The sequence below is a fragment of the Mustela lutreola genome, chromosome 4 (assembly GCF_030435805.1).
Source record: "Mustela lutreola isolate mMusLut2 chromosome 4, mMusLut2.pri, whole genome shotgun sequence".
NCBI lineage: Eukaryota > Metazoa > Chordata > Mammalia > Carnivora > Mustelidae > Mustela > Mustela lutreola.
Window position 1 is genome coordinate 155,709,713 of NC_081293.1, and position 27,521 is coordinate 155,737,233.

A 27,521-nucleotide genomic window follows, 5' to 3' on the forward strand; every position below is an offset into this window, starting at 1 on the left:
GAGGAGCACCGGAAATGTTGATTTGGACCAGAATCTCTCAAAAATGTCAAGATGCTCTTGTTATTTTCCTTTTCATATTTTAAGCCTAAGGGAAGCTCTGGAGTGATGTTCCATAGCGCCAAATGTCACAGTGTGATTTTCTTAAGGTCAGTAGTGATGTATTTTAAATCATCTTGGCCTCAGGACTTCTTGTTAGAGCATCAGTAATTCTTAGATTCCAAAACCTTTCCAGATGTAGCTACTTTGGACAGGGTCGTTCCCTGACCATGGTAGCCAGCAAATGGCTGCTAACGACAGGGAAATGAAGCAGAAGGAACTGTGGATTGGGACTCCAGAAGCTTCGTTTTGTGGTCCTATTTTGCTACCAACTTTCTTGGGAACCTAGGACAGACTCCTCCACTTCTCTGGGCCTTGGTTTCCTCATCTGTAAGATGAGAGGGTTTCTCTAATAGCTGCTCAGCAGAAACAAGAACCGATTTCATCTCACTGCATTGTTTCATCTTATGAAAATGATTTACTCTACCTTGTGCTATAGAATAAATTTTTGTCATTCCATTCTGTTCTCATATAGAGTAACTAAAACCATACGACTCCGCTCTATTCTTGGCCAAAGTAATACACTGCAGGGGAAACTCTATGTTCTAAGCAGCCTATCAACTATGTCTCTCCCAAGAACCTGCTCTCAGTTTACTTATTCATCCATTTATTCATTCAGAAGTATTTATTGAACGCTATACAGACAGATGATGTGCTAAAGGAGTACAGCAATGAGCAAGACAGACATGTAGGACTTAGGATCAAACAGTGCCAAAAGAAAACCAGTTACAGGAAGAACGGTCTGAGCTCAGACACAAAGAAGAGCTTTCTGGAGAAAGTGATGCATGGCCCAGGGGAGGTTGAAGGGATGAACAGGACTTAGCAAGGTGAGTGGGGAAGGAGGAGATGTCAGGTGGGATGGAGGATATTATGAGCAGGTCCAGGTTTACAGCTGTGGCCCCAGCCTCCTGGGGCTTTATGCGTATGCTTATACAAGCCAGAATTTGAAGTTCTAGACTTAGCAGAAGAATTTCTTTATTTTCAGGCAATAAGGGTTTGTATTCTTAGGACAATGCCAACCATGGAGATTAGTCAAGACTAAGAAGTAGGCCTAGAAGGAGAGGAACTTCCAGGTGTGAATACAGCCGTGATGAAAAGCATCACCCTGCTCATGTACAAGTTCCTGGGCTGTAAACACTTCTCTTAGTCGTTGAACTACCTTAAGTGAGAACAAGGACTAAATCTGATTTTGACTTTGGGTGCCCAGAACCTAACACTTCGGAGTATTCACTTCATGTTGGTTGATTATTTGATGGACTTGTTGGTTAATTGGTTTGTTTAGTTGGGCGGATAGATGGATGGATGGAAGGAAGGATGGATCAAAGGATGAATCTGGCTAGATAGGTATATGGGTAGGTGGGTGGATGGGTGGTTGGATGGGAGAGAGAGGAGGTGAAGTGTCTAAAGTGGTGTCTGATACATACTTAGAATACATTGTAATTATATATTTCTATTATCCTACAATATAGAAATAATTTATTTTCCATATTCACTAAAACATCCGTGTGTCTATTAATTCCCACTCATCTAACCTATTTTAATACTGTCCTTGAAACAGTGTTTTTCTCAGGATAGAAAAAAAAATACCAATTGTTCCACATTTATTTGTACAGAGCAACTGGAATACAAACTCATTATGCATAAAACTTAGCACCATATGTAACACTGCCTGCAACCAGGCAAGCAAGCCCAAAGCTGTGACACCCTCCAAGCTTCTGCCCACTCCATATGTACTCCTTCCTCATAGGGTCCTGGTAGTTGGTTTGGGGGGGCTTTTGCCAGAGGTAACCATTTTTAGAAGGATACAGGAAAACAGGCAGGAGGGCAGTTTCCTATGGATTCATATTGATTAGGACATGTCATTTGGGGCTAAAAGACTGTCCTTATCCCTCTAGGGGTTTCACAAACAGGATGGGTGGATGCCTGGACCTTGTGTCATGGCCCAGAGATCTTGGGACTTCAGACTTACTGGCAGGGAGCTGAGAGGCCAAGATGTGGAATGTGGGGATTCTGAGGACACCCTGGGCTCTGTCCATTGAGACATCACGGCGACTCTTAGGGGCCCATGAGAACCAGCATGTTGGGTCCAGGTTCTGCTGGGACACAGACCCGAGAATGAGTGCTCAGCAGTGGTGGCACTTGCTTCCTGCGCTGCCTGCCTGGAACTGATGTCCTGGGAGTGCACTTTAGCTCATCAGCCATCGGCTCTGGCCAGTCAACCTATGCTTACTCTTCTCGTGTTTCCTCAGCCACTGCCCTGAATGGCTCATCATGTGGATGAGAAAGGACATGTAATGACCATCTGTACTCCTACTGTGTCACCCAGGGCCAGTGGGCAAAATCATTACTGGTCTTCTGTTGTGTGCATCATTGAAGATGCAGGGTCACTAACTGAGTTTATTTAAAGAGTAGTGTTATTAACAGTAAGCATAGCTAATCCAAAATTATTAATAATAATCACAGTTGTTGATAATGATCATAATCATCATCATGGAAATCAACATTTCCCGAGCCTTTGTTGTGTTCGGGGTACTGCAAACTCTGTACACGAGTTTGAATCTCAGAAAAGTCCGGAGATTCCATTTCTCAGACACTAGTCCTACTAGAGACTCATCGGCCTTATGTGGCTACACCTGTGTTTGGAAAAATGCTGATCCTTTTAAACCATAACGTGAATAGTAAAGCTCTAAGAAAGGGATCCATGTCAAAGTTTTCCAAGCTTTAAACATAGAGCATCTGGAGGTACCACATGATAAGGAATGCCAGTCTGAACCCCAAGAAGATGGAGAGAAGGGGCTCAGCACAACTTAAGCTTCAGTCCTACGAGTAGTCAAAGAACAACCGGGAAGTAGGCGTAAGTCTAAACCCTCACAGCAGGACTTGGCATGACTGTCTTTGAAAATGGTCACTCATAACATACCGAGGGAGGCATGGTGACTCCTGAGAGTCGCTGAGGGGGTGTTTTTAGAACAGTGCCCTCTGCTCCACAGCTCTCAAAAAAGTCTATTATGTCACGGGAACAAGGAGCTCCATCTGCTGCCAACACCCTGTCATAGGTACAAAGTGAGGAAGTCAAGAGAGAAAATGGTGAACCCGTTCATAGGCTCACAGGCTGCCCGGCTGCTGGTCACCTCATTCCACAGGAGTCCAGAAGCCACCTTCCTGGGGGCAACACCGGAGCCCAGGACCAAACTTCCAGTCATATTCCTATCCCAGGACCAATACAAGCTCTAATTTCTTCTTCCATGCTGTTTGCTTACTATACATTCACCTCCTAAAATATACCCTTCGCACCATTTTCCCTCAGATATCAAAATATTTCGAGATACAAGCCTGTTTTCGCAGCATTTACCCATCTTCAACACCACCTCGTACTCCCTCCACCATATGCCACCAAAGAACTGCCCTTGGTGATCAAAATACTTTCAGTTTATGCTTAGCTCTCTTGTGATTTGGTCAAATTAATATGACCATGTGTTTTTTTCACTGTGGTGGGTCAGAAAATGATTTTTTTGCCATACACATAAAGGTAGTTTTAGTTATACTCAGATGTCAACACCTTTCTAAGATTAGGCCTTACTTTGAAAGCATCACCTGCATAATCATTAAAGTTAATTTATTCATTAAATTATATATGCATGCATACATATAAAATGACGCCAGACATAGATCTGAGCGATTTACAGCTTACAACTTAAATTGCGCATTTAATCATCTCTGAGGTACCTACTATTATTATCTACATTTTATGTTTAAGGAAATGAGGCACAAAAAAGTTTAGTGACTTGGCATAAGGTCACCTGGCTGAGAAGGTTTGGAACAGGAATTTGAGCCCAGAGTTCAAATAAAAAGGAATTCTTATCAAACAAAAACATTTCACCGTTTTTAGAGTTTATTTGCCATTTCTATAGTCATGGGGCTTAATAAGCACACAGCAACACAGTATTTTCAACTGAAATAGCACATTACCAATGACAGTGTTAGCTTCTTAACACTCTACAGGAGATGAAGGAAAACCTTTAGTTATTGATAAAAAATTTTTTAAAGATTTTATTTATTTATTTGACAGAGAGAGATCACAAGTAGGCAGAGAGGCAGGCAGAGAGAGAAGAGGTGAATCAGGCTCCCCACTGAGCAGAGAGCCCAAAATGGGACTCGATCCCAGGACCCTAAGACCATGACCTGAGCCGAAGACAGAGGCTCAACCCACTGATCCACCAAGGCGCCCCATAGTTATTGATAAAAATTTTTTAAATGGAGCTTATAAGACTGAAGTAAAAAAAAAGTTAGACTAGTAAAATTTTCAGATATCTCAGAAAAAATTTCCTCTATCTCAAATCATGATTGATATATTACAAAATCTAGATTCTTATAGCTCTATTATACATGTTAGGATGTAATTTTCTGGGTTTAAATGAATTTATTTAGAGAAAATCTGTGTGATACAACCATATTGAGTCTTTATTCCTTTTGTGCCTGGCTGTTAACCAACAATAATATCTGTGAAAGAAACAGTACTTTTATTTTGAAACTTTTATTGCTCTTGGCTCAAGGTCAAAAATCTCTTCAGAGATTTAACCTAAATTGTGTGTTTTTATGGAATAATGTTCTTGAGTATTTGGGGAAGATTTTAATTCATATCAATAAAGGCCATTAAATGGCATGTTTTAGGCTCCACAGTGAGTGAATCCTTCCTTAATACCTGTTAGATGAAGAGTTTTCATTTCCAATAATGTTAAACACTTATTATGCACATTTGAGAATTTCTTTAAATATAGCTATGAGGTCCACAGAAGACTCTCAAACTTTATATTCATCCAGTTCTAATCTTGTTTAAAACGTACCTCATTTTTTCACTAAGGTAAAGACCTCCTTGTACAAAATGAAACTGATGAAACTGGAAAAAGAAAATGTTGTTTCTCTGTAGCAAAAGTTTGCTTTTTTCTCTCATTCCAATCTTAAAGCTAATATAGTTAAAGGAATTTTGAAAGATAAAGAAAATATAGACACTGGTCTATTTCCTTGCACCGATTTCCATATATATATTTGTATTTTTAAATACATTTGAAAACAGTACAATTATAATTTGGTATCCTCCCTTTTCTACATAGCACATTATAGACATGTTACTGTATATTCTTCATACACATCCTTCTAGATTGTTGCTTGAGTGTGATACTTATTTAGCTATTTCCTAAAGTTAGGCTATACACAATACATTCCATTTTTAATATTAGAAATAATGCTATGAAAGCCATTCTGTATTTAGGATCATTTCCTTAGACTAGATTCTTAGAAATTGAGTTATAGAACCTTAAAGATATTAATATTTTGAAACTCTTGATGCACATAGGCTTTCTAAGTTGATTTTAAAAATGTATATTGTCTGGCAATTTCCTGCCTATGTTTGATATGCTTTTTAGTGTGTGTGGTTTAGCTCGTACAGCCTAGGAGAGCATGCATATTGACCAGATCTGGTGTTACACAGTGGAAAGAGATTGAACCTGCCGTCCACAGACCTGGATTTTGTCCTGGTTCCACAGCTAACTGGCTGCGTGAACCTGGACAGCGAACTTGCCATTCTGCTGTTGGTAAAATGGGAAGATTGGACGAGACCAGACACGTTCACTTATTTAGAAACCACAGTTGAGTGCTCTTGATCGTTCTTTTTTCCAAGGAAATTAGAAAATATAGATGCAGAAAATCCTTTCTCGGGACATTACATCCTCCTGGGGGACAAATAATGTGGAGAGAGAATCACGTGAAATTTAGGAATAGGAATAGGAATTACGGAGCCGCTGACCCTTGGTTCACATCCACTTATTGTTGTACAAGCTTGAATAGTGAGAGCCTAAGCTCTTAGCTTCGGTTTCCTCATTAATGAAATGGGGATAATAGCCACGTCATGAGACACACCAAATGAGGCAGCGGTGAATGTGCCTGGCGCAGTCTGTGCTCCACAGTTGTTACGACTCGTTTTTTCTATTTTGTTGCTGATCTCATTCTAATATATTTTGTGAGTTTTAAGTGGTGGGGAGCATACTGCAGGCTTCACATACAATGCTTTTCAGCTCATACCGCAGATCCACGCAGGGTCCTGCAGTGGCTGCTGACCTCACTCAGTGTGAAAGCAGGAGTCCTTCCTCTCTCCTGCAAGGCTCTGCGTGTCTCGCCTCACCTCCGAGTACACGCTACTCTAGCCACCCTTCATCTTTGGTATTTCCTGAACATGCCAACCTCACTCCTGTCTCAGGGCCTTTGCACTGGCCATACCCTCTGCCTGGAAGGCGCTTCCTTCAAATATCAGCCTGGCTCACCCTATCACCTCCTGCCAGTCTTCCAAATGTCACCTTTTCAGTGAGGCCTCTCCTGACCTTCCTGCTTTAAGTTGTACCCTCCATTTCTAGCCTATATTCTCACTTTATTGTTTCTTTAGAGTACTTATCCCTTCCTAGAATAATCTGTAACGTACTCAATAGTTTTGTTTATGTCTGCTCTCCAAGAGAACGGAGATTTTTGTCAGTTGTTCACTACTCAATCCCGTTGATGTTAAACAGGGTCTGAAATATAATTAGTGTTTAATAAATTTTTGTGGAAAGAAGGAAGGAAGGAAAGATGGTAGGAAGGAAGGGAAAAACTAAAAAACATTTCAAGTACAATTATACTGCATTAAAACAGCTGAGGTCGAAGTAGAGGAGGTCATTTCATGTGGAGGTTTCCCTCTGGAACACTGGTGCTTAGGCATCAGGCTGACAGGATGCCCTCCCAGAGCCCATGGGGACTGGTAGAAGGGCATTCCATCTTGGAAGGTGCGGCAGGATCATATACTTGGCATAAGGTTGGCCAACACACACATATGAGGACCAATTGTGGAAGATGAAGTTCCCAGTCACCCCTCACCCAGAAGACCAGAAATAAACTGAGATTCACATTTGGAGTCTGCTGGTGACCGTGTTCCAGAAGCGCTGGGTTCATAAATAGCCCCAGGAGCTATATTGGGCTCCTTCAGCTGCACAGCTGTGAATGACGTCAGAGACGATTCTGTCTGGGTGATGGCTTGCGGGAAGGGCCCAGTAGGGCATTTGAGATATTTTTTGTGAAATTTTGTAAAGCCATTTAACTGGAGTCTCTGTCCATTGCAACATAGGAGAGTTTGCAAGCAGAAAACAGCCAGTCCGTTTGATTTTTTTTTTTTTTCTTTCGACCAAGGTGCGCCTTTCTCCAATTGCTTACCAGAGAACATGGTAGAGAAGCAGCTTGAGGCTCTATTTGGCACGCTCTGCTCTGCGAATTGCCAGGCTGCGGTATGAGGAGAAAATGTAACTCGGCAATCCTAGAGCCTCTGGCGGCCCTTTCTGAGGCTTAGCTATGTGAGCGACAGCGGCAGGGAGAGGGTCAGAGGAGACACAGTTTCCACTCTGCAGCTGGGCGCTGTAAGCCAGCACAGGAGCATCTTCGACTTTTGTAATAAAACCCGTCAGGCAATCATTTTGGGCACCTACTTCTTTGGCCCCAAGTGGGAAGAAGGTACCTGACAGCAAGGAAATACAAACAAAAAGAAATGGATGTGGCATATGAGAAGAGACGGGAAATAATCGCTGGGAACTTCGTAATAGCAGCTTCTCCCTTGAAATGTGTCTTGTTTCCGCAGGTCTTAGTTTTACAAAAGGTTACCTAAAATATCCCAAAGCAATTTTAAGGCATGTGATCCAACACATGCTCCATTCTCTCACAAATAACCCTGCCAGACCATCTTAACCTTGGCATTTAAGAAATCCAAGGGTCTTCAAGTTCTTGCCTAAACAAACGGATGACTATACTGATAGAGAACTCTACTTTTCCGTCTCTTAAAAACGGCACAAAAACAAAGCAGCGAGAGCTATGTTTTGGAATGTGTGAGATGCTTGACACAGCCTAGGGAGTCCCTCTTTAACACAGAAGAATTTTGGTGTCCGCACCCGAGCTGTCTGTGAGAGACAGCAGCCATCGGCCCAAACCGTTGCCTTCCGGCCCCGTCACACAGCTGGAGAAGTGATGCCGGGAGAAGGGCGAGGACGACATTACACACTCGGTCGGCCCCAGAGGGATCCAATTATTTGTTTGCTTCCAAACAAGGTGCCTGGGTCCCTTCTAGAGACCCCACACGCGCCCCAGGGTGGGGTGAACGCTGGCTGCTGTAGATGAAGGGGAATGGGACGTGAAAGGGAAGCGAGCTGGTCCTTCAGCCCTCTCGTGTCTCTCACATCGAGAGTGGCCATCTGTCCCTGGAGAACAATTGAAGTGGCAGCTGGGCGTGTTGGGCCATCAGAAAGAAAGGCCCCATTCTCCTATGAGCCAAGCGTGGCAGTTTGGGGGGTCCCTGGCAGTTTCAGGAGTCAGCCAGGGCAACTTTCCATCCCCAGTGCTTTGATGGACTCAGCCGAAGCCAGGCTTCTGCAGCTCGGAGCCGCACGTGGGCAGGAGAGAAGGCAGAGGCCCAAGCCGCTCCCTCTCCCTTCTGCAACAGTCACGGGGAGGAGCGCCACACCCTTGTGTTGTCTCCCTCCTCTTTCAGGACTATAGACCCCAAGCAGAGAGTATAGCCAACACTATGGGGGCGGGTCTGAGAAGGAGCAAGGACGATGTATCTGGCACCAGGAGTGTTCAGAGTACGTGGGATCAGTTAGGCTGGGTTGAGTGGCATCAGTACAAGCAAACCAACCCTTTGATGATCATTCAGGAGTGTGGGCTTATTTCACTTAAAACTCCTTGTTTTTTTCACTTGTCTACAAGAATAGAGATCTAGAATCCCCCAGCAAAAATCATCATGCTTGCTTCATATCCATCCACCAGTCCCACATATGTATGTGTGTGTATATATTTATCTTTATATGTATTCATATGCATATGTGTGCGTGTGTATATATTTTTCATTTCAAGCTGACTGAATGCCTGCAGCATTTTACTGATTGTCTTTGGGCAGGATTTAATGGAGCTGATTAGCTACGAGTCAAGCATCAGGGATTCCCATGGGAAGGAAATCAAGACACAAGATCAAGATTCTCTTCCCCTGGACATGCCTATTAGAACCTCAGTTTTCTTAAATGAAGTGAGAATAATGACACCCATACTATCTTCTTTATAGAGGAAAGATATATGGTACCCCACAAATATATGATGCTACTTTTAAAAATATTATTCCGGGGTCAAACCTCCCTTAGGCCCTGACCCTGCAGGTTCTCCCTGTTTCCAGGGCCCCAGCCTGTGACAGGAGAGATCTGACAGCTTCATCAAAAAGAAACCCGAAGTGCATGGCCCCTGGATTCTGTATCAGAGACCCATAAGAGTGAATTGACTAGATAAATAGGTAGTGATGATGACTAGCCTCTACAGTGGTCCTTTGACCTCAAGATAATTTATAGACATAGACATTCATTCATTCATTCTTTCAGTAAAATTTAGTAAAAGCCTGCTTTGTGCCAGGTACAAGGTATGACCCTGGGGTCCCTTTCGTGCTGAGAGCACACACAGTGCCTGATATCATAAAGCTAGCAGTCTAGAAGGGGTCATGTGGACAATCATTTTAAAAGCATACTAATAATTTGTGGTTATCAATTCTCAAGATGACAGAAAGAAAGGGATGGGAGGCAAGGCTGGCGAGGGCAGGAGCTGACACAGGTCCCTGGAGGCCCTGGTATGGAGCTTTGCTTTTAGCTTAAGAATCCATGGAGGTTTTAAGTAGCACAATGGGAGGTGGGTGGGGGTGGGGCGGCGTAGAAACAGGGTCGCATTTTGTGTTTGAAAAAGTATCGATTCGTTTGTGGGAGGGGAGGCTGTTCAATAGCATTTAGCACTTGGCTACCTCCGTCTTCTCTAACACTTGCCCTCCATTGAAACACTTGAGATCAGTACAGCAGCTTTCAATGCTAGGAGTGCATTAGAATCTGCTGGAGGATTTTTTTTTTTTAAGTGTTGGGTCCATTCTCAGAAATCTGGATTTAATTGGTCATAGATGGAGCTCGAGCATGGCTTTTGTTTGTTCCCAGGTGATTCTAAACTTCATCAAGGCTGGGTGAGACCCATTGATACAGTGGAATACACAAAACGGGTCCTCAAAGTGTGGAACCAACATCAGCATCACCTGGAAACCTGTGAGAGGGGCAGATTCTTAGGAATGATCTCGCACTAAGTCAGAAGTACTAGGGCTGGGGCCCAGCAGTCTGTGTTTGCACAAGCCTTCTGGGGTTCCGAGACTGGCCCCAGCGTGAGAGGCATCAGCCGCAGAAGGGTCACAGGCAAGAGAACCCGGGGCTTGGATCCAATTCTAGATCTAGTTGTCGAACAGCCCCGTGCTGGGGTGGGAGTGGAGGGGGCGCAGATCATGAACTTCTCTGACTCTCAGTTCTCACCTGTAAAAACAGCAGGCAGGATGGGTTGGGCTCAAAGGTTGTCTTTGATGTTAAGGATTTATTAGCTAGGCCCACTAAATCGAACAAAGTTTTTATGATGTACTTTTACAAAGTCCACATTTTTATATGATGGACATAGAATGTAATCATTGTAGGAAACTCAGAAAGTACAGAAAAGAATAAAGAAGAAAATAAATGTCTATTATAATTATTTAACCCAGAGATGACTGTTGCTTATCTCCAACAGTTTGGTGTGTTGGTGAAGTTCTGGTAGGTTCTGATGTTTTCTGGGTCATCTGATTAACAAAAGTGGGAATCATACCATATATGGTTCAAGAGCCTGCTTCTTACGAACATTATATCAGGAGCATATCCCTTCACCATTGAAAGTTATTTTAATGGGGGTGCCGAGTGGCTTGGCTCAGGTCATGATCCCAGGGTCCTGGATTGAGCCCCACATGGGGCTCTCTGCTCAGTAGGGAGCCTGCTTCCTCCTCTCTCTTTCTCTCTCTCTCTCTCTCTCTCTCTCTCTCCCTGCCTCTCTGCCTACTTGTGATCTCTGTCAAATAAATAAAATCTTTACAAAAGTTATTTTAATCATTTTGTTATTTTATATAATATTCGATTACATGTTTACACCGTAATTTAACCTCTCCCCTCTTTTGGATGTGTAAGATATTCCTCATTTCTCAATATTATTGTTATGATGAATATATCTTAATCTATGTATCTTTTCTATCTACTTCATCTGAAGACCTTTTATTTTTTAGAGAGAGAGAGAGAAAGAAAGCAGAGGAGGGGCAGAGGGAGAGAGAGAGAGAGAGAATCTCAAGCTGACTTCACATCCAGTGTGGAGCCTGACTCGGGGCTCCATCTCACAACCCTGAGACCATGACCTGAGCCAAAATCAAGTCAGACACTTAACTAAGCCATCCAGGCGCCCCATGTCTGAAAACCTTCTTAAGAGAATCCTAGAAATAGAATCTTTGGGTCAATGCACAGAAGACATTTGATACATTGCCAACTATTTTCCCCAGAGAGGAGCTACCTCATCCAAACAGCGCAGTCTCTCTGAGAGCTCTCCTAAGGACAAGCCCGCCAGCCTGGGCAGTAGTGATTTTCAGTTCCTATACTTCCACGAGGCAGCAGCTGCCAACAGATGCAGTATTTGCAGGCAGGGTATATAGCTCAGGCTGTCACCCCCTAAGGGGGCTCAGACTCAAAGGACAAAGAGGCGAGAGCGTGCCCCAGAAACCTAAGAGCTGGGGCTGGAATAGTCGGGAGAGATTTTTCAGGGGCAGATCATGACATTTTCAATGAACCTTCTTTAAAATGCAGAATGGAATTTACTTGAAGTCTGTGGAAGAATGTCAGGTTGATGATAAATCACCTTTTCTAGAAATCGGTACGAATAAGGCAGAATGTCATGGTCCTGACAGGTGAGGCTGTCTGAGCCAGGTGAAGAGGGGCCCTTGGCTGGATGAACTTCTGAGGTCCCTGATGGGCTTCTGATGCTAGGTCCCTAAAGTCAGCACGGACTTTTTTTCTCCCACCGTCCTTCTCTCGGGGCACTTTGCACGCACACCGGCATCCCAGCAGGCTTCAGTTTTCCCACATCTTTCTGCCCCCTGACCCCCACCCTCGCCCCCTTGTCCTCATCTGACAACCTTCCCCGGCCTTCGTGTCACCTGATTCTTTCTTGGATTCAGGGATCCTCATCACAGAAAGAAGAATAGTGAGAGGCCATAAAAAACAGAACCCAAACCCTTATTTATAAAAAGGAAAAAGGAAGTGGTGAGTTAATTTCACTATTTATTTATAGCCCCACCTACTTCCAGAAGTATCTTAAGTGGTGCCTGCTCTGAAAGCCGTCTCAGGGTAAACAAAAGTCTCCTCTTTAAAAAAAACAGACCAGGGAAACCAGGAGTTGCTAATGGTTAACAGCAGGGAAGAGAGTAATTTGGACCTTTAAACACTGGATATTTTTAAATGTGGACACCATTTGAATGAAGCCATTTCCAGGGTGATTAGAAGCATAGATTTATTGTATCTCCAAAAGAACTGAAAATAGATGTTCAAACAGAAACTTGTTAGCACTACTCACAATAGCCAAAAGGTGGAAACAGTACAAATGTACATCAGTGAAATGTATTATGTCCATTCAATGGGTTATTATTCAGCAATAAAAATCAGTGAAGTAGTGAGACATGCTATAGCATGGATGAACATAGGAAACAGTTTACTAAGTGAAAGAAGCCCGTCACAGAGGACCATATGTTGTATGATTCCACTTACATGAAATATTCAGACCCAGGAAATCCATGGAGATAGAGAGCAGAGTGGTGGCTGCCAGGGGCTAGAAGGAGAGGGGAATGGGGCAGGACTGCTTACTGAATGCGGGGTCTCATTGTGGGTGAAGGGAATGTTCTGGATAGCAGTAATGATTCCGGAGCATTGTGAATGTACTTAATGCCGCTGAATGGCTGAATTATACACTTTAAAATGGTTCAAAGGGTAAATCTTTAAAAAAAGATTTTATTTATTTGACACCGAGAGAGATTACAAGCAGGCAGCAAGGCAGGCGGGGGTGGGGGGGGTGTGGGGTAGCAGGCTCCCTGCTGAGCAAGGCTCAATCCCAGGATACTAAAATCATGACCTGAGCCGAAGGCAGAGGCTCAACCTCCTGAGCCACCCAGGTGCCCTTCAAATGGTAAATTTTATGTTATGTGTATTTAATCACAATCAAAAATAAACTTATTCTTAGCAAAAAAAAAAAAAAAAAATCCAGCTCTAGTTAGTTGTACCTGTGTTCTAATCTCAGCTATACCACTTACCAGCTATGTGACCTTGGGGAAGTCACTTAGACTCCCAGTTCCCACTTCCTCATGTGTAAAGTGGGGATAATTATAACAGTACCCACCCTATAAATCGTAAATGAGTCAGTGCATGTAAAGTACTTAGTACAATACTCGGCACAAAGGCAGCAGTGCTATAAAGACGTGTGTTATTAATTTAACCCAGGTATTCTCTGCTGTGGGCAGTCTTGCCCCAGAAGAGAAACTTGGCAATGTCTGGAAAGAGTCTGGATTACTACAGTTGGGGGTTCTGATGGCATCAGCTAGTAGAGGCAAGAAATACCACCAAATGTCCTACCATGCACAGGACAGCCTCCCTGGGCAAATAATCTTCTGGTCCCAAATGTCAGTAGTTTCAAGGTGGAGAATCCCTGACTGAAGCAGAGCATGTAGGGAAATGTGTCTTCATGCTCCATGAATGTGTGTACAAAAATAAGTCAGACAGAAATTTGTGTTAGAAACGACTGTCGGCCAAAGTACGAAATGTCTACCGTGTATAGAGAACACGTATCAGTCACTGTGGGGGACATAAAAGAAACCAAGGCGTTGTCCTTGAGATGCCTGGGTAAAGAGCTCTGTGTGGTGGAGTTCTTTAAGAGGGAAATTTGACCAAGAGACATTTGTAATCATTTTTCCTGTAGTAAGAGGGTGATCTGGGGTCATCCACACGGCTCACAATAGTGCTTGCTCAAACGCCAGCCCTTCTGGTTCCTTGTCAAGATACATCTTAAGTGACCAGTGTGTGGTTCCTTCACATGTCTGAATGTGCCCTGTGTCTGGGTGAATTCTAAGGAACAAATGTTTGAAAAAGAAACCACTGTCACACATAGAAGTAAAAATTACTTGTAAGTAAAGGCACAAACAAAAGGGAAAATACTAGATTTCCTTGTCTTCAACCAGCTATATACCAAAAGGAAAAGGAGACCCTTTTTGCCCACTTTCTCTTTAAATAGTTGTGTTACTAGATTCTAAAAACCATACATCCATATAATTAGCCTAGTTTAGTTCACAGAATCTACTTTACACAGAATGGTTCACCGTCAAAAAAAGGTTCCTGTGGACTGGCTAGCAGTGAAGGTTTGGGAAGGGATCCTATTCCTTCTGTCTTTCTGCCTTTAGGCTAAGGATTACAAGCCTTTCAAAGATACATCATTGCTTCTACTCAACCCCCCTGAAAAGCAGATGTCCTTTGTGGTTGGGCCAAGGGAAGGAAGAATCTGGCAGGACCCACCAGGAAGGCAGATCCCTGGAGGTTTAGGTCCCTAGAAGCTACCGCATGGTGATGGGAGCTCATAGAATGGACAGGAGACCCCAACCCTAAGTCACCTTTGCACAGCTTCCTCCGCAATGCTCGCTTCCCAGAGGTTCAGCTTCTCCTGGTGACTTACATTTATTCAGTGCCTACTGTGGCAAGGGATTTTATTAGATGCTCATGAAGGGGAAACTGATGTGAATTGGACATAGAGGCTGTCAGAGTGACTTCTCATTAGGGCAGGGACAGGCATAAATCTAATACAAGATAGAAAGGGACAAGTGCAATCAGAAAAATTGGGGAAAACCCCTATGGGATTTTGGAGGAGAGAGTTGGCCTCTGGCAGGGAGTGGGGAGAAGACTTTTTGGAGAGAGTAGCATCTGAGTTAGAAAGTTGTTGAGCGTGTCTATATATCACATGATCCTGGAATGTGCTAGAGGATGGAGCCGGCTACTGAGGTGAAGGGTGCATCAGAGAAGAGGGTTTGTAATATTTGTGAGGGGAGTGCTGGCAAAGAGATGAGCTGGGTTGATTGAGAAAAGCTCATGAAGGGCCCGCAATTCCACAGCATGGTCAGGCTGTAGAGAGTCACTGGCCTTTTCTGAGCAGGTATAACCGACTAAGGAGAACATCAGGCCTTTGTGTGTACAGCATGTGTGGAGATACCGTGTGGCAAGAGTGGGAAGGGGGGCGGATCTAACGGGTATTTCAGATAAAGTAGGGCACGATGGCACACTAGGGACCAACTTGGCTTACTTAGGCCAGGACTTGGTGTTGAGAAACACAGGTGCTGGACACAGATATTTGGGGTTCGAGTCCTGGCCTGTGCCATTTAAGCCCATGGCCTGTCCTTGGACAACTTGCTGCGCCTTTGCTTGGTGCCTCAATCTCTTCATCCAAAAAATGGGGGTGAAAGTCTTGTTTCTCATACACATGAGCTGAAAAGTAAATGAGTAGCTGCATTTAACACATTCTAAATGTCATCTGGTACAGGTGATTGTACTTAAGAGCTCAGTATAAAAGTTGGCTCTCAGGGGTGCCTGCGTGGCTCAGTCAGTTAATCATCTGACTCTTGGTTTCGGCTCAGGTCACGATCTCAAGGTCATGAGATCCAGCCCTGCATCGGGCTCCGTGGGGGGTGTGGTATCTGCTTAAGATACTCTCACCCTCTCCCTCTGACCCCTCCTGGCTCCCCTTCTCAAAAAAAGGGGGGGGGGGAATGGCTCCTCTCATCACTGATGGTAACAAGGGTCACCTGGAAGGATGCACTTCTGAACCAAGGTAGAATGAGGTAATCATCAGGAATCAAGAATTCCTGGAAAGCACCGACCTTGCATTCTTCTTCATAAGGCTGTTTGCAGGGGCTGGAATGGGGGGCCCTGTGTCTACTGAGGCCAGGAAGGCATCCGTGGACCGTGCGTCTGTGTAATGGTCCAGCTACCCACAGCCTCCTTGCTTCCCAGCTCCAAGAGCATGGATTTTACTGACCACCATGTGCTGCCTTAAACCTCATCCATGGATCAGGGCTAGTCCCGAAACTGTGACAAGACTTGGGTCCAAAAACTTTGGTCTCAAAGGAGATCTTCAAATAGATGAGGCTTTTAAGAACATCAGGGAAGCATCAGGCTTGGACGCTGACAGAATGAACGCTGAAGGTGTCATATTTAAAATAAAGGCAACTTTGATGTTTGGGTTTTAGTTGAGGAACATTGTCTTGTCAATGTGTGTGCAGGGATTTGAAAGTTGGAGGCGAGAAGGGAGACTAGGGAGTGTCTCAGAGCAAGACATCCTCCCAGTGTTGAAACTCTGGCTATAGAACTCAGAGCTAAAATGCCATGCTCTTTCCCTGTGCCCCACTCAGTGTTCAGACTGCTCTAATTTAATGCATGCATAAGAATAAAAATTAAGCTTCAAGAACTAGGGCAGGTTTTTTTTTTTTTTTTTTTTTTAAGAGAGGCAGGCTTTATCCCCATGAGATTAAATAATCATCAGGGTCTAAAGGTTTAATCTGCTTGAGTTCAGCCCAGGATGGGGTTCAGAGCCCCCAAAATCATTGGATGCAGCCCCAGGCTTTGAACGTCAGAACTAGTTGGGGGTGTGTGTGCGTGTGTGTGTGCGTGTGTGAAATGTGCAAGCAAGCAAGCACAAGAGGTCCTCCTGCGGCAGGAGGAATAAAGCTGCCTGCCCCTGCCCTCCCCCCGACCCCCCTCCTTCGTCCTCAGCGGCGCCGGGATACAGCTTGGGGGGACTGCTGTGCCCATGAATGTGTGCTATTGTTTCAGGCACACGTCGGCCCCAAGAAATAGCACGAAACAGCCCCGTCCTTATTCAGAGGCAGAGCCCCCTCCATCACTCCAACCAGCCCTCCCAGGTCACATGCCGGAGGCCTCTGCAGACAGGACGCAGCTGCCTCAGATCTGCCTAACATTAGCCGCGGTTCACAAAACCTGCCAGCGCAGAGCCCTCACAGGGGAAACGAGGAAGATGTGGGCTCCCGGCACCATGTTCTCCGAGGAACGCTGGCTGGAAAACGAGAAAAAGTGTGCAGTGGTTCGGAAGCCAAAGCCAGGCAGGAAGCGCCAGGAGCTGCTGGCCGTGGCCTTGGGGGTGAAGGTGGGAGTCCGAGGCGGTTTCCTGTGGCCCCCTCTCAAACTCTTTGCCTGTTCACAGATCTCGTCCCTGGTCCGAAGGGCCGCCCTCACGCACAACGACAACCACTTCAACTACGAGAAGACCCACAACTTTAAGGTAAGCAAGCCACGGCGCTCTTTTTTCCGTTCTTCAAGGGCAGGTGGAGAGGGACGGTTGATGGTTGCCATCCCGTCTTTGACTGTGAAGTAGCAAGAAGGCAGATTCCTTGGCTTTGCACTAGCTAGGCGCATCACCCTCCGAACACAGTTGCCTTGTATCAAACCCGAGACCCCAGACAGCAGCTGGCTCCATGCTGACGCCTAGAAACCCCTGTCTGGTGTGGTCACTTAGCTCTGGAGCCCTGGGCCCATTTCCTCTTCGTATCGCCGTCCAGCGAACCAACCCAGAGCGTGCCCTGTCTGCGGCAGGGCGGGCGCTTCTGGCCGGTGGACGTCGAGCAGTACTTTTCCACTCAGAGGAGCCCTAAAGAATATTGCTGTTTTTGAGCAACAGAAAACAGTTGCCCATTTCACAGTCTGTGTTTCGTCTTTGTTTTCGGGGATGCTAACCCCTTTGGTTTATGTGTAGACAGCTGTGAAAGCAAGTGATGGCAGGAGATACCATCCAGGAGCTTTTGTTTGTGCTCCGGGCGCAGGGATGGGGGGGTCACCCCGGCAGCCTGGCCAAGCTCCCTCCCGGCTCAGCCTTGATCCTGCTCAGCAGACCAAACAGAAAGATTCGGAGAGCTGGTGGGAGTCTTAGCGGCTATTCCCATGTGTGTTTATAAGTTGGAAACACTGCTGTCCTCGTTTTGGACTAGCGCTTGTAAAAACGGCCTGCCGTCGGCAATCACGGCCCATTTCCTTTGACCTAGTGAGTGTTCCAGGAAGGGCTGGAGGAGGTTCTGATGCCAAATTGCCCGGGCAGGGATGTTGTTGAGTGGAGGAGAGATAAGATGGATTTCGAGGTTTTGCCCCAGCAAGTGGGCTGACCATTTGGAAGATGGAAAGAGTGGAGATGAAGGATCCAGGAAGAAAAGAGGCAGGGGCAGCAAATGGTGAATTGCTGCCTTTTTTTTTTTTTTTTTTTTTTTTAAACTCGCTTCCTTTAGGACCTGTAGCCTAAGTAACTGTTGGAAGTAGAAAGCCCTTTGTCAGAGGTGACCTGGGAAACCTCTTTTATTCTGTTGTTTTCCAGTTCTTTTTAAGGACAAACATGGGTCTATTCAATATTCATTTGTGTCAGTTGGGTCTGTTTGCCCTGCTGCTGTTTTTAGAAAGCCAGTGGCCCAGGCATTTGCATCCTATAACTGAGCTGAGGAATGGAATTACCCAGCCCTCCGTATTTAGCATGAGGGTGAAGAATTGTATTATATAGATCTCTTCGATGCCAAGGCTCTTGATCTTTCTCCCATTGCTGAAGAGTGACAGGTCTGACTGGTGGCACTGAAAGCCTTTTTTTTTTTTCCTGTTTTCTCTATTTACCCTTACTAATTTTTTTTGCCTTAAAGTGTTTTTCTAACTTTGGGTGGAAACCCTGATTCTTTGCACCCTGTGGATGTGCCACCATAGATTGGGAGGAGGAGTCTTCTTGGACTTACAAATTCTTGTCCTTCCTCTTGAAAATTCCAACTCTTCCGGCTTTAAGATGCAATTGGAATTATGCCCTTACTGAGATATGCTTTCTTATGGGGGTAGCTTCTCCCTCTGTGTACTGTCTCTGAGCTCTTGGGCAAAACACACACGCATATTCAGTGGACTGATCCTTCCAGAACAGACTTTGGCATTTTTAATCTCCGAGACGAATCAAAGACATTTGAAACCTAAAGATCTTTTGAAACTCATTTTCTTGAATAGTGCTGTTGTTAACACACGATCTGTTCTAATTACTTATCACTAGGCTCCATCAACAGCTTTTTCACTGTTTGCTTGAAAAGTCGCTATTTATTTGGTGTGATCTCTTCTAACACAGCTATCCACAGCTATTGAGACAAGAAAGGGCAGAGAGCAGACAAGTTGTTAGAGGAAAATACACAAGCCAGACAGAGCATTTCTCTTCCGTGTTTTAAATAGACCTCTTTGAGACACAGCAGATCCTTGAGTCTCTGTGTCCCTTGATTATGGCTCTCAATGGTACTGCTCGTGTCACTGTCCTTAAGAGTGAGTGGCAGGGCCAGGAGGGGGCGGTTCCCTCTGTCCTTCCTCGCCCCTGCCACCCGCATTCAGACCTCTCCCCACCCCCAACTAATTTTAAGTGGGAGTTTTGCCTGGTCCTTAGAGGAATCTTCTAAAAGCTAGTCAGTGCTATAAATAGAGCAGTGGGTTTTCAGGAACACACCACTGAATTAACCAAACAAAGAAAACACTTACCGAAGGCCCCTTGCCATCTGCTTGGAATTAGTATAAAATTAAGACCTAAAACACAGATTTGCTCTTTATGCTGACATCTAATAGGCTTTATTCAGAAACTCTCTTGATTTGTAATTTAGGTTATTATTTGAGAGTACTATGTAGGGCATAAAGTAAGTGTTCATTAAAAAGGACAACTAATCTCATTTACATGATTATCAGCACATAAAGCCTCAATAAGCCTGGTCTACACTCTTGCCTAAGGGCTCCTCTGAGAGATTCCAATCTGTCAGCAGGTCTAAATGCCTCACCCTACAACAGGATTTTCTGCCCTATTAAGGACTACTTCCCCAGGTAAAAAGCAGTCTCCTGGCTCTACCCAGGAACTTCAAGAGGAATGAATAGAAACTCCCGCCCCTACACAGGTTGGGAACTTACGCTCCCTTCTTCCAGAAAGCTGTCCCCGGCATTGTGCCTGAGTGCCTATCTGCTGTCCCACTTTCTAAACAAAGCCATGTTTAGGAAAAGGAAAAGACAAAAGTTAGCTCTGGGAACAAGAACTTTGGGAAGCAAATTGAAGTTACGCTTCATCTCCTGCAATAATTGCATACTTTTCAACACTGTGTGCAGATGCAGCTGTTGCTCATTTAAATCCTAAATTCTCTGGGATTACTTCCACATACTGGGAATCAGGAGGTATTTGTTGAAAAAAATATGAAGTTGACAGGATCCTCTCTGAAAGGAAAGCTCTCTAATACCCAGAAAATACACTCCTTTATTTAACTCCTTTTACATCTGCATCTCTATTTATCCAGCTGACTGAAAGAGACACTTTCCTGTGGATGGAAGAGCTCTCTTTGAGCTCATCTACCCTAACAACACCTGTGGCTAAGCTTCAACATCTGCAGGCTAATGAACTCCAGAGCCCCATCAAACTGGATAACTGTCCTTCCTTCCTTCCCCACTTTGCACAGTGATGACATAATGTCGTGGCCAACTGGGTCCTCCTGGCTACAGTTTGACCGTGGATGAAGAGCTTAGTTCTCACAGCCTCAGTTTCCTTATCTGTAGGATGGGAGTGTTGTAAGGTTTAATGAATACACATAAATTGCTTATAGTCTGTGGCACCCAGTAAAGTTAGCTTCGATTATTTTTTTGCTATTCATCTTTTTGTCTCTCTCATCTCTTGTGCTTTTGTGTTGAGCTTTCTTTGTCTCCGTATTTATTTTCTACCCTTACTTCCTCATGATCTTCCTTTTTTTTTTTTTTTTTTTTTTTTTTTTTGCTATCATCTGTTTCTTCCTCACTCATTAACTGCATCCGATAGAAAAATACAAGAGCTTTTGGGCAATGCCAATGACATGAGCGAAAACCTGGAGTCAGAAATGAGCCAGAAGTGAATGGGGTGCCAGGAAGAGACTGTCAGGGAAAGAGGTGCTCACTTCTTGTGTAGGGTGGGCCGGATGGAAGCAGACTGACGACCCTGGGCATTTTTGCCTACTCGGGGGCTCAACCCTCCCCGTGTACATGTGCATGTACATCACTCCTTCCTTCTACTGAATTCTCTCCCTCCACCCAGGCCTTGCAGGACCCTTCTCTCTCCTTATATGGAATATGGATGGAGAGTGGAGCTCCAGGAAGTTCTAAAAACTGAAGGGCAAACCACCCAACCCCCACTTTACCCCCATTCCCCATCACCTCTCCCTCTCCCTGTCCCTTCCCCATCTGTCCCATCCATCTCCTTCCTATTCCCCTCCCCTCTCTTCTCCAGTCTCCTACCAGCTTGACTTTTCTCTATAGCACTGACCATTGGCATGGTCCATATTTACTTTTGGGTGCTGGCTTTCCCTTTACTGGCTGGAAACATTCCCTCTGGGGCTGGGAGAAGGGATTTGTGTCTGTTGTCCTGCAGATAGCCCCATGTCCAGAACAGGGCCTGGCCCAGAGCAGGCTATCCATGATATTGGTTGAAAGCACATGCAGCAGACATGGCATAGCCCTAACTACCTAAGAGGGTCTCCTCACCCCCACCCAACCCTACAGCCTGCCCTCAGCCATGGCTCATTGCTGTGCTCAAGTCCTTCCAGCTCTGGGCCCTTGCCAGGGTCAGCAGACTGTGCCAGAGAGATGAATCGTATCAAGGTGTGCCAGGCCAGCATCTGGCCAGCAGGTGTGGCTGGACAGGGCTACCCAGTGCCTCACACATGGGGCTAGCAGAAAAGACACAGGCCCAGGCTTACCTTTCTTGTCTCCACTTCTGGTGTGGTGACTCTCAAAAGTGGCCTGGTCTGGATGTAAGCAAAATGGTTTCTCAACATCCCCTATTATGTCCTCTACTCTCTGTAGACCCTCTTCCCATATACACCATATGTCCAAGCATGCTCATGCAGCATGCTCCTTCTGTGCATGCCTACCTGCCCCATGAGATCCTGGGCACCAGGACTGGAAGTCCAGGAGGCTGAGTGTGCCCTGGAGCTAGGACCAGGACACTTGTCCATGTGCAACCGCACCACCGCCGCCCAGTCCAGGTGATGTGGCCCATTTCCAGTTTCTCTGCCTGTCATGGCTTTTCGCGTTCGTATCAGTCCAGTGGGCATTTGCTTTGGAACAGACATTTTCGCTTTCCATACGCAAACCCCTTCTCTTTCCCTCATCCTCCTTAACCTCCTAAAAGTGTGTTAGCCCACTTTTCCCCACTCTTTTGTCTGTCTTTCCAGCAGCAGAGCCTGGTGAAAGAGGATAGATTTTGACAGCAAACCCAAGAGGGACTCCTGGCTTAGGCCACACACGGGGCAAGTGGCTTGGTCAAGCTGCTTCTTAAAGGTATACCATGTACTAACGAGCCTGACCCACAGCAAGTGCTTAGCTGTTCCTAATTTTATATTTTGTTTTATTCCAAAGGATGTATAATCGAAAGGGGCTATTCTAAATGACTAAATGACTGATTCTGGCATGTTAAGTCCAGAGAAATATTCCTTTTGTGTTGTGCGATTAGAAAAATAAAAGCACCAGTGATCCCTGTCCATAGAAGCTGGGTATTTTTCAAAGTTCTGGGAGTAGGAATAGTTATTTAGTTATATAGGAATAAATAGTTATTTAGACAGACTTTTTTTTTTTTTTAATTTAGCAAATTTGGACTGAGGGCCAGTTATGAGCCAGGCACTACCAGGTACAAGAAAGCCTGTGGGGACATAAGAATGTGAGCCCTTCTTCTACAGGGCGGCTTTCAAGTGGACTGGTTTTGCCCCACCCCCACCCCCTACCCCGGGGACATCTGGCAGCATCTAGAGACATGTCTGATCTTCACAACTGGGATGTGCTCCTGGGGTTTCTAGGAGAAGTCAGAGATGGTGCTGAACATCCCACGATGCCCGGCCCAGGCCCCAGGACAAAGAGCTCCCAGCCCCCACGTCAGCAGGGCCGGGGTTGAGGAAGAGTGCACTCGATGATGGAGGAGCCCTGGAGGGTTTGCGGGGGCAGGGAAGTGTCAGAGGAAGGTCAGGGCTCATACCCTCATAAACCCGATAGGAAGTCAGCACAAGAATTGATCACTTTATGCAGTGGGAAGATTCCCATAAAGCTTCATGGCAGTCCATTTTAGACATCGAGTCCTATTTTAAAGGTCATAGGGCAGCTGCCGAGTAGACAGATCTGGGAGTGAGTGGTGCCCCGATGGAGAAACCCACCTCTCTGGCAACATCTGCTAAGGAGGCCTCTCAGGGCAGCCCAGTCGCCCGTCCCTGACGGAGCGATTCCCCTCAGCTGTTCCGCTCCCATCTGAAAAGGTTCACTTCAAGGTCAGTATTTCATCTGATCTTGCAAGAGGGAAAAGTCTGGAGTTTAACCTAATTTCTCAGGAGTTCAGTGTCACATGATTCTGGCAAAAGCAGTAGATGACCGGAAAGACCCGTGGCTGAGCTTGGCAGGGGGCCCAGCATTTCTGACCCCTCGAGGGAGCCAGAGACAAACTACCTGCCCTCCAGCTCTGGGGCTAACTCTGGGCAATGGCCACCTGCACCCCAAACCCAATGACTTGTAGCTGGCAGTGACTCGAGCCACTTCTGGCCCTCCTCTTCTGTGCATCTAAAGCAACTAAGACAAACCTACCTTTGACCCAAAGAGTCCTTTTCAAATCAAAGTAAAACAAAGTTCTCCTATTTATTTATATCATTAATATGAATAATAAAAATGACCAACTGAGGTGATAGGGTTTTAGTGTATACCAGTGGCTTTCAATCGGGGTCACTTTGCCCCCCACCCAGGGGCACATTTGGCACTGTGTGGAGACATTTCTGGTTGTGCCAGCCGAGAGGTGCTGCTGGCATCTAGTGGGGAGACGCCAGGGGTGCTGCTAGATGTCCTACAATGACAAAGATTTACCCAGCCCCAAATGGGGCCACCAAATCCAGCCACCAAACTCCATCTTTCCCAGCCTGGTAAACTCCTATCCAGCCCCAAATGGTCATAGCGCCCACGTTCAGAAACCTGGATGTATCCTGACACGGAAAAGCAACAGTTCTCAAGGGTCAGGCATCACAAATCACACGGCCTTTTCCTTGCAGTCTAGAACGTGGTCTGAGCCGATTACACGCTTGGATGGTGTCTACACAGACCCATCAAAACATACTTGTTATGAAGCCACCAGGGAATACCGCCTTCCAGACTCAGCAGATGTGAGACCAACAACATCCTGCTCATTCAGAGTCAAGTCAGGGGAGACTCCCGAAACGCCTGAGATTTTTCTGGACAACCCTGGCTCTTGTTTTCACTAAGTGGCCATTCCTGGGCTATTTGTCAAACATACCTTATCTCCTGTAATATCATCTTTTTCTGTTTGGTGTGGTTTTGGAATTCCAGGCAGACCAGGCCCAGTATAATGGTCTTGGACAGACATTCTTCCTGTCTGGGGTATTTTCTTCCTGTCTAGGGTATTTTAGTTACTTGCCCTTAAGTTTGCAAAGTGTTCTTTTTTTTTTTTTTTTCTGAAAAGATATTCTTGAAAATCAATAAACTTCACAGAATGGAAAAAGCTGATCAGTGATTTTTCAAGATAGGGGTTATTTCACTGGGAGAGTAGCCATCATAACTCAACCCCAAATAAAATACGTTCAGAGAGTGACCTCAACATTACATAGAGCCTACTGTTTAGAGATTGTCCTTGTGGACCCGAAAGAAACTTGAACAATATATCAGCCATGAAGATAAACAATGGCCCATCCCAAAGAGGAAATTAGGCAGTGGGCCTAAAATAATGTTTAACTAACTTTATGTTCCCCTCAGTCCCCATTTTGTTTTATTTCTGTGGGAATGTGTATTTGTGGGGACACAGAAGTTATTTGCTATTCAAAAAAATGTCTGTCTGCATTTGTTTGAATGGAGAAATGAGATGGAAGGCAGTGGGGATCTATCAATGAGAAAGGATGTTAGGAAATATGGGCAGGACTAATAACCATGAAATGCAATTTTGATGTGCATAATTATTTTTTTAGATATCTGCCAAAAGTGAAATTTTAGAAAATCTATGGCTAGCATATCTTGTATTTTTCCTGAAACATTCAGTAGGCTAGTTTCTGTTTTGTCTATGTAAACATTATAGCTAGTCACCAAACTTCTAAATATTGTATTTTCATTTTTACCCAAAAGTATAGAGATACTTCCCATCTGATTTCTTATCCACTGGAGATGATCCAGGAAAAAAAAAAAAAAAATTCATCACTCCTTTTTTGCATGACCTGCAAGGAAAGAATGTCTTTCAAAATCCAAACCCAGGGTGCCTGGGTGGCTCAGTTGGTTGGACGACTGCCTTCGGCTCAGGCCATGATCCTGGAGTCCCAGGATCGAGTCCCATATCAGGCTCCCAGCTCCATGGGGAGTCTGCTTCTCCCTCTGACTTTCTCCTCGCTCATATTCTCGCTCACTGTCTCTCTCTTAAATAAATAAATAAAATCTTTAAAAAAGAAAAAAAATCCAAACCCACCCTCATTGGCCTTTGGCTAGTCTGTTTCCTCTTTTTGGAATGTCCTCCCTAAGTTATCTATCACCCCGGTCAACACTACTCCCCCACCATACTCCATCTTTCCCAGTCTGGTGAACTTCTATCCATCCTTCAAAACTCTGTTCAGCTATCATTTTCCACAGACTTCCCAGAAAGAATGGATTAAAATCTCTATTATACTTCCATAGGATAATTATTTATGTTGTCTGTTGATTCTTGTAGATGAGTTCCAGGGAGGCCCGTGCTCCTTAGATGTATTTAACTTTGTATATCTAAGGACTAGTACAGTGCCAGGTTCAAAGTAGGCAATCAGCATGTAAGTATGGAATAAATGAGTGAATAATGAGTGGGTGGACAGGAGGAAGAAATAGGAAATAAATCATCTCTCTGATATCCTTTTCCTACTTATCTCTAATGCCACTTCTGAGCTAAACCAGCTCTCCACCTAGGTGTGATTTAGTTCTGACCTTTCTACTGTGTGCTACTGGTCTGTTTGCCCATCCTGTAATGTTTTAATTTTTTGTAACTATAGAAGTCTTGATATATGCTCAGATGTGTTTTCCTACATTCTTCTCCTTATTCAAAATTATTATGGCAAGTCTTTTGGCTTTATTCTTCCATATGGATTTTAGGGCCATCTTGCCAGGTTTTGTGAAAAACACCATGGAGATTTTGATTGAAATTGTATTAGATTTGTAGATTTATTTGAAAGATAATTGACATAATTATAATATTGAGCATTGCTACACACAAATGTAGAATATCTTTTTATTTATGTCCTTAATGTCTTTGTTATTTTCTAATTATTTTAGATTTTGTTGTAAATGAAGTCTTTAATTTTATTGTTCAGTAAAATGTGTTATTGCTTATTTATAGTAATGCTGCTGATTTCTTCGTATTGCTCTTATATCAAGCAAACTTGATGGCCTGTTTCTTCTTTCAATTATATATCTCTTTGTCTTGTTTTATTATACTGGCTAAACTCTGCAGGATATAATGCTCAAGAGAAGCATTCATAGACCATCTTTTTGCTGACTTGAAATTATTCTTACTCTTTCACTTTTAAATGTGAGGACTATTATGTGCGTATCAGAGATAACTTTAATCATCTATTTTTAGGAGAGTTCCCTCTATTCCTGGTTTGCTCAGTGCTATTATGAATGGATGTTGAATTTTATTGATTGTTGGTGTTCTAATTTCTGAAATGATTATGTGTTTTCTCTCTCAATTGTTATTGTGAATATTAGTGATGTGTTATCTACCTTAAAGTCCTGAAATAAACCCACTTGGTCATGACATTTTAAAATAATATTGATACATTCAGTAGGATTTTTTTTTAGGATTTTTACATTTATGGTCATAATGAAATTGACCTATAATCCTACTTTCATATCCTTGTATAGTTTCTGAGTCAAAATTATATTCATAAAGTGAATTCTGGACCTTCTTTTTTTCTCCTCCAATCTAGAATAGTCTATCATTTAGAGATGATTTGTTTGTTAAAGATTTGATAAAACTTGGGGCGCTCTGCCTTCAGCTCAGGTCACAATCTCAGGGTCCTAGGATTAAGCCCCACATCAGGCTCTCTGCTTAGCAGGGAGCCTGCTTCCCCCCTCTCTCTGCCTGCTTTTCTGCCTACTTGTGATCTCTGTCTGTCAAATAAATAAAATCTTTTAAAAAAAAAGATTTGCTAAAACTTAAGAAAATCATTTGTGACCTTTAACTGTTTGAGGATAAAATTTTTACTACAGATGCAATTACTTAATGAATATAATTGAATGTAGTTTCTATATTATTTGGGGTCGTTTTTATAACTGCTAATCTTTAAGAAAATTATCCATGTCATACAACTTACAACTTTGTTAGTAGAAAGATAGTATTTTCTAGATTTGTATTTCCTATCTTAACTGAATTTGCATTAGGTTCTCTTTATCACTTATGTTTTTCTTGATCAA

The 27,521-nt window shown here is 44.2% G+C and overlaps 1 protein-coding gene across 1 annotated transcript in view; it reads left to right on the plus strand.

Moving 5' to 3' along the window:
• CHN2 (chimerin 2) overlaps positions 1-27,521 on the plus strand; it is a 290,116-nt gene that overhangs the window by 238,763 nt on the left and 23,832 nt on the right. Inside the window, exon 7 of the mRNA XM_059171458.1 lies at positions 17,263-17,340. Within this exon, the coding sequence (XP_059027441.1) occupies positions 17,263-17,340 (78 nt within the window). The remainder of the gene's footprint in view (positions 1-17,262; positions 17,341-27,521) is intronic.